We start from the raw sequence: 7,353 nt of genomic DNA on the forward strand, positions 1-7,353 counted from the left end.
AAAGAGACATGTATAAAATCCTCTCTAAAATTAAAGCCCACATTTTAATAAATACAACATTTTGTTAAATACACAATGCCTTTATGACTCACCATCATGATATTAAATAAAAACAATAATATAAATGTAGAGGATGCTGCCTGCGATGCTCTTATAGAAACACAACCCCGCCTCCACAGTGACTTCAGTCCAGTGAAAACGTCATTTTCCTCGTGTCAAAGTGGCTTCATCTACAAAAATAAAAAAAGGAAGAAAACGGTCAGTCAGTGTTGGTATTTGAGCTTAAATTCACAAGAATATTGTGTGCATCATCTCCATGGTAACAGCATCACCATACTGGAGTAATCCTCTGGAGTCATGGGTTGTGAGATGATTGCTCTGAAGGCTTCCATCCACTCCTTCCTCTCCTGCTCCTGCTCACACATGAACACAAACTGCCTTCCTGGAGTCTCCAGCGTGATTCCACAGTGCCACCGCCCCGACCTCATGTTCCGGCCACAGCTCTCTGACACAGAATAACCGTGGTTCTCTGAGCCGATGAACACAGATCCCAGATCCGTAGCATCCTGACAGACAGCAAAATGGAAATGAGCTTATCCAGAGGGGCAAAAAAGTATTCGGCAGCCACTAATTGTGAAAGCTGTCCCACTTATGCAGATGAGAGGACTGTAATTTTCACCAAAGGTCCATTTGAACCGTGAGAGACAGAATGTAAAGAAAAAAAAATAATAATACATTTTATTTCAACAGCGCCTTTCTGAACACTCAAGGACACTTTACAGACAGAGATAAAATACACAACAATAAAAGATAAAACAGCATAAAACAAACAGATAGATTGGAGCAAAGAGAGTAACTATTGAAATGCTAGATGGAACAGATGGGGTTTGAGTCTGGTTTTAAAGAGAGTGAGGGAATCAATGTTATGGAGGTCAGGAGGGAGTGAGTTTCCAGAGCTGGGGAGCAGAGCGACTGAAGGCCCTGCTCCCCATAGTGACCAGACGGAAAGGTGGGACAGAGAGGTGAATGGAGGAGGAGGACCTGAGGGAACGGGTGGAGGTTGAAGGATGAAGGATGTCTGAGAGGTATGGTGGAGCTAGGTTATGGATGGCTTTGAATGTATATAGCAGAATTTTGAATTGGATTCTGGAAGTGACTGGGAGCCAGTGGAGCTGCTGAAGAACAGGGGTGATGTGGTGGAAGGAGGGAGCTCTGGAAATGATGCGGGCTGCCGAGTTCTGGAGAAGTTGGAGTTTATGGAGGGATTTGTGAGGAAGACCAAAGAGAAGAGCGTTGCAGTAGTCAATACGGGAAGTGATGAGGCTGTGGACAAGGATGGCGACCGAGTGAGTAGTGAGAGAGGGGCGTAGGCGGTTAATGTTACGTAGATGGAAGTAGGCAGACCGGGTAATATTGTTTATGTGGGACTGGAAGGATAGTGAGGAGTCAAGGATGACACCCAGACTCTTGACCTGAGGGGAGGGGGAAACTAAGGAGTTGTCGACAGGAAGTGTAAAGCTGTGGATTTTGGATAGTAAAGATTTAGTGCCGACAAGTAACATTTCTGTTTTATCACTGTTAAGTTTGAGAAAGTTTGATGTGAACCAGTCTTTGATTTCAGATAAACAACTGGTGAGGGAGGAAGGAGGAAGTGAAGAGGAGGGTTTGGAGAATACATAGAGCTGGGTGTCATCCGCGTAACAATGAAAATGGATGTCAAATTTACGGAAAATATTTCTCAGGGGAAGAAGGTAAGTGATGAAAAGAAGTGGACCGAGAACAGAGCCTTGGGGGACGCCGGTAGTGACAGGGAAGGGACGGGAAGTGAAGGATTTTAGTTGATTAAACTAGGAAATCTTCTAAAATCCTATTTTTTCTATATTGTGTCTCACAGTTGAAGTGAACCTGCGGTAATAATCACAGACCTGTCATCTTTTTCCATGGACAGCTCGCACATTCGGTGGCTGCCAAATGCTTATTTGCCCTGTTGCGTTAGTTATATTTCAAAACCATGTTTTTGCCACGCTTTCTGTTATTTTTCTTTACCAGAGGAGACTTGAAATACAGAAGCTTTCTGTTGGTTGAGAAAAGTGTGAACCACCTCTTCTTGAATGCCTCTCGTTGCTGAAATGCAAACCAACAACAATCTGGATTATTTGAAGAATGAGTCCAAATAACTTGGAAAAAAGAGTTCGTGAGAACGGACCGTTGGGCCGGTTTTCTCCATGTAGCCTTCCTTCAGGCAATGTGCCTGAATCTGAGGGATTAACTGTGATAAATAAAAACAATATTAACACATTGGAAAACATCTGTGCAAACCGCTTTTACAGTCAAATATATTCAGTCCGGATTTACACAATATCACTTTTAACAGTCTTTTTATTCAATTTTTAAAAATTTTCAAGACAAAAGCAGAAATTTTTATTTAAACTGAAGATTGAAATAAGGCATTAAATGAATCCATGTTTGATGATAAACTCCATATTGCCTTGGTGTAATGTAATCTCTTCACCTAGATTTAAATCTAGTTTTTATGGTGATGTGCTTAACCAGGTCCGATTAAAACAACGGTTTCCATTTCAGCTGTACTGGGATGGCAGAAACCAAGTCTGAAGTGACTGAAACATGTTTAAAATGTAGCAAAAAGTGGTAAAAGTCACATGATAACTATGCAGAAACCAGTTCTAATAGCAGAATGTGTCATGTTCTGTGTCCCTCTGTCCCCAGCCTCCTCCTGTTCTCACTCCGGGTTCTCCTCTTGTGTCCCATTGTGTTCCCCAGCCCACTCCAGGTTTCACCGTAGGGTTTTCAGATTTAGAAATCCCATCCCTGTTTTTCTTATGATTGTCTTGTTTTCAGGTTTTAGGCATTCACTTATCTGTAGTTTCTCTGTAGATTTATTTTACCTAGTAAGTTTTCCCCACTCAGCTAATTAGTCTCACCTGATCCCTTCACCTCTCACGCACCTGCTTCCTGTTTCCCTGATTGCTCCCCTCTGTGTATATAACCCTGTCTGCGTCTCAGTATTGTGTTGGTTCATTGTAATTGTCAGCGTGTTCTGTCCTCCTCTAGTTACCCTAGTTCGTCCTCATTAGTGAGCTTCTGTCTGTTTGTTCGTTCGTTCTGCGAGTTTGATATTAAGTCGGGTTTGTTTTGTGGACTTTGGCGCACCCGCCTTTAAAATAAAGGTAGTATTCTCTCAAACCTCTCCTGCTTTGAGTCATTCTGGGGATTCTGCATTTTGCGTCCTAACCTCCTGCCCTCACTGTGACAGAATGAAAGTGCTAGTTCAGATTATTTAAAGTGGGATTCTGTTCACAATCTATACTAGTAAACTCTCGGCCTCAGTTTATAGAGAAATGGAGACAACTTCTGAGATAGTCGCATTAGGACCAGTCTGATCTAAGCATATTTAAAAATTATTGCCCATATTGGGCTAAAAGGCCAAATGTGGACCATGATGTTTTCGCCTGTTTGATTTCATAAAATATCTCACAACCCTGCATGTTCTACCTGTGCATGTGTGGGTTCTCTCCGGGTACTCCGGCTTCCTCCCACAGTCCAAAAACATGACTGTTAGGTTGATTGGTCTGTCTAAATTGTCCTTAGGTGTGAGTGTGTGTGTGCATGATTGTTTGTCCTGTGTGTCTCTGTGTTGCCCTGCGATGGACTGGCTCTCTGTCCAGGGTGTACCCCGCGTGATTGCTCATTGACCGCTGGAGATAGGCACCAGCCCTCCCGCAACCCTAAGTGGACAAAGGGGGTTCGGACAATGGACAGATGGATGGATCTCACGACTCACAGACAGACGTTAATGAAACCTTCAGAAACTACCCATCACATGCAGATCTACCCATGACTAGCCTTAGGAAACACAAAGATGGCCACAGCTCAGAAGGTTTCACAGCTGACGTCAGACTAAAAGGTCTGTCAGATGGATGTGACTCAGTTAGCAATTCTTTTTATTTTTTCTTCATTTTAATTAAACATGTTACAAACATATCCCAACAGCCTGCAGAATACCTTGTTACGGTGCACCAGCACCAGCCTGCAAGACTCAGGGTTGGACGTGCCTGGGAGGCATCCTAATCAGATGTCCAAGTCACCTCAACTGGCTCCTCGACGTGGAGGAGCAGAGGGTCTACTCCGAGCCCCTCCTGGATGACCGAGCTTCTCTCCCTATCTTTAAGGGAAACCCCAGCCATCCTTTGGAGAAAACTCATTATGGCTGCTTCTATCTGAAATCTTGTTTTTTCGGTCACTACCCAAAGCTTGTGGCCATAGATGAGGGTAGGAATGTAGATTAACTGGTAAATTGAGAGCTTCGCCTTCTGGCTCAGCTCTCCCTTCCCCTCAACAGACCGGTACAACGCCTGCATCACTGCAGATGCAGCACCAATCCGCCTATCGATCTTGCGCTCCAGCTTTCCCTCGCTCGTGAACAAGACCCCGAGATACTTAAACTCCTCCACTTGGGGCAGGACCTCATCCCTGACCCAGAGAAGGCATTCTACCCTTTTCCAAAAGAAGAAAATGTTCTCAGATTTAGAGGAGCTGATTCTCATCCCAGCTGCTTCACATTTGGTTGCAAACCGCTTCAGCAAAGCTGGATATCACTGTCCGATGAAGCCAACAGGACCACATCATCTGCAAAAACCAGAGACCTGATCCTTAGGCTACCAAAACAGATCCCCTCAACACCTTGGCTGCACCTAGAAATCCTGTCCATAAAGGTTATGAACATAATCAGTGAAAAAGGGCAGCCTTGGCGGAGTCGAACTCTCTCTGGAAGTGAGCCCGACTTACAGCCAGCAATGCTGACCAAGCTCTGACACCGGTCATACAGGGACCTAACAGCCCGTATCAGAGGGCCTGGTACCCCATACTCCCGGAGTACCCCCCAAAGGGCCCCAAAGGGACGCGGTCAAACGCCTTCTCCAAATCCACAAAACACGTGTAGACTGGTTGGGCGAACTCCCACGCACCCTCCGGGATCCCCCTAAGGGTATAGAGCGGGTCCAGTGTTCCACCGCCAGGACGAAAACCACATTGCTCCTCCTGAATCTGAGGTTCCACAATCCGTCAAACCCTCCTCTCCAGAACCACTGAATAGACCTTACCAGGGAGGCTCAAGAGTGTGATCCCTCTGTAGTTGGAACACACTTTGCAGTCCCCCTTTTTAAATGGGGGGACCACCACCCCAATCTGCCAATTCAGTGGAACTGCCCCCGGTGTCCACGTGATTTTGCGGAGCCACGTCAGCCAACACAGCCGTACAACATCTAAAGCCTTAAGGAACTCCGGGCTGATCTCATCCACCCCCAGAGCCTAACCACCGAGAAGCTTTTTGACAACCTCAGTGACCTCAGCACCAGAGATTGGAGAGTCCAACCCAAAGTTTCCAGGCTGCCCACGATCCAGAACATCCCGAGTAGAGGTCAGAAGCACACCTTACCTTCCCCACTATAGATAGTGTTGGTAGCGCACTGCCTTCCTCTCCTGAGGCATCGGATGGTGAACCAGAATCTCCTCGAAGTCGTGCGGAAGTCTTGCTCCATGGTCTCACCAAACTCCTCCCACTGGGTTTTTGTCTCCACGACCACCGGAGCCACATTCCGCTTGGACTGCCGGTACTTATCAGCTGCCTCTGGAGGCCCACAGGCCAAAAAGACCTGATAGGACTCTTTATTTAGCTTGACAGCATCTCTAACCGCCAGTGCCCACCAGCGGGCTCAGGGGTTGCCACCACAACAAGCACCGACGATCCTGCGACTACAGCTCCGGTCGGCTGCCTCAACAATGGAGGCACGGAACAGGGCCCATTTAGACTCAATGTCCCCCGCCTCCCCCGGAACATTTTGGAAGTTCTGTCGGAGGTGGGAACTGAAGCTCCTGCTGACAGGAGACTCTGCCAGATGTTCCCAGCAAACCCTCACAATATGTTTGGGCCTGCCAGGTCTGACCGGCATCCTCCCCCACCATCGGAGCCAACTCACCACCAGGGTCAGTTGACCGTCAGCAGAATGAGAGAGTCAGCAGAAGGAGTGCTCTCTAGCACCCTCCAAGGTCTCCAAAAAGGGTTGTTTGTCTTAGCTGGAGTTTGGTGCATAAACACAAACCACAGTCAGAACCCATCCCCCCACACGTAGGCGGAGGGAGGCTACCCTCTCGTTCACTGGGGTAAACCCCAACAAACAGACACCAAGGTGGGGGGCAACTAGTATGCCCACCCCTGCTCAGTGCCTTTCAGTGGGAGCAACTCCAGAGTGGTAGAGTGTTCAACCCCTCTCAAGGAAACTGGTTCCGTAGCCAGAGGAACCTCTCAACCTCACACACCTCACACACCAACTCAGGCTCCTTCCCCACCAGAAAGGTGACATCCCAGTGACCCGCTTCCAGGTGAGGGAACACAATTTCTATATATTTTTTTCTTCATAAGAGGTCTTCTGGCTGCTCTTTGCCTGATCCCTCACCTAGGACCTGTTTGCCATGGGTGACCCTACCAGAGGCATAAAGCCTGAGACAACCTCGCTCTTAGGATCACTGGGACACTCAAAACCCTCCACCACGGTGAAGCTTGGTTTATGCTTGATGCATTCACTTTCCGCGCGGTGATGCGGCTCGCGGATGGAACGCGCTTCGCAACTCGCAGTGTTTATAGTTCGTGCGGCTCGTCTCTGCGGTGAGCCAATATTCTCCCAAACTGTAAGGGGCAGCATGGAGCTCTACGGCAAACATCCAACACTACACCATAGTAGAAGTAGAAATTACTGTTTACAACATGGCATTTCAGCATTTTTAACAGCGTTCTCGTCTTTTCCGACAGTGCGAGCTATTTCTCTCCAAGAATTATTAACAACATGTTGATCACGGTGATCTTTGAGAGCTGAATCATACAAATGTCTGTATTTACGAACCTCTGCCATACTACTTCTTGCCGGTCCGCCATGTTTTTCCGCGTCCGTCCGTCCACGTGGTTAGAAATTTTCCGAGGTGCGCGTTGCGGAAATTCTGGGCCGTGCAGAGGCGCGGTGGAGGGGCGTGGTTGTTAAAATGACACAAAATGACGCAACTTTTCCGCGCGGAGCCGTGCGGACCTCGTGGACGCGTCAAGCATAAACCAACCTTAAGGTGGCAGCCCAAGGGGAGGGTGTTGAAACGTGTTTGTGACAATTGCAACTATTTTGGATGGATGTAAAAAAAAAATCGTAACAACTGACAACAGCGCCATCTGCAGGAAGCTTCTCCTGAGGCGTTTGATCTGAAGTCTGGCGATCTTTTCCTGAGGCCTGATGTCCTAAAAAGTACACTGTAAATGTGATTTTAGCTGAGCGTCATCCTCATTGTTTAGTC

General features: G+C 47.2%; 1 protein-coding gene across 2 annotated transcripts in view; it reads right to left on the reverse strand.

The window, feature by feature from the left end:
• Positions 1 to 36: 36 nt before the first annotated feature.
• The window catches only part of LOC107382320 (arf-GAP with dual PH domain-containing protein 2), a 12,920-nt gene continuing 5,603 nt past the window's right edge, over positions 37 to 7,353 (reverse strand). For both annotated transcript variants that reach the window (XM_015954434.3, XM_054751768.2), the window contains 4 exons: positions 2,207 to 2,269; positions 2,047 to 2,124; positions 338 to 566; positions 37 to 230 (listed from right to left, as the gene is read on the reverse strand). In XM_015954434.3, coding sequence (XP_015809920.3) covers positions 202 to 230; positions 338 to 566; positions 2,047 to 2,124; positions 2,207 to 2,269 — 399 coding nt within the window. In that variant the 3' untranslated portion in view covers positions 37 to 201. The remainder of the gene's footprint in view (positions 231 to 337; positions 567 to 2,046; positions 2,125 to 2,206; positions 2,270 to 7,353) is intronic.

The sequence above is a fragment of the Nothobranchius furzeri genome, chromosome 7, assembly GCF_043380555.1.
Source record: "Nothobranchius furzeri strain GRZ-AD chromosome 7, NfurGRZ-RIMD1, whole genome shotgun sequence".
NCBI lineage: Eukaryota > Metazoa > Chordata > Actinopteri > Cyprinodontiformes > Nothobranchiidae > Nothobranchius > Nothobranchius furzeri.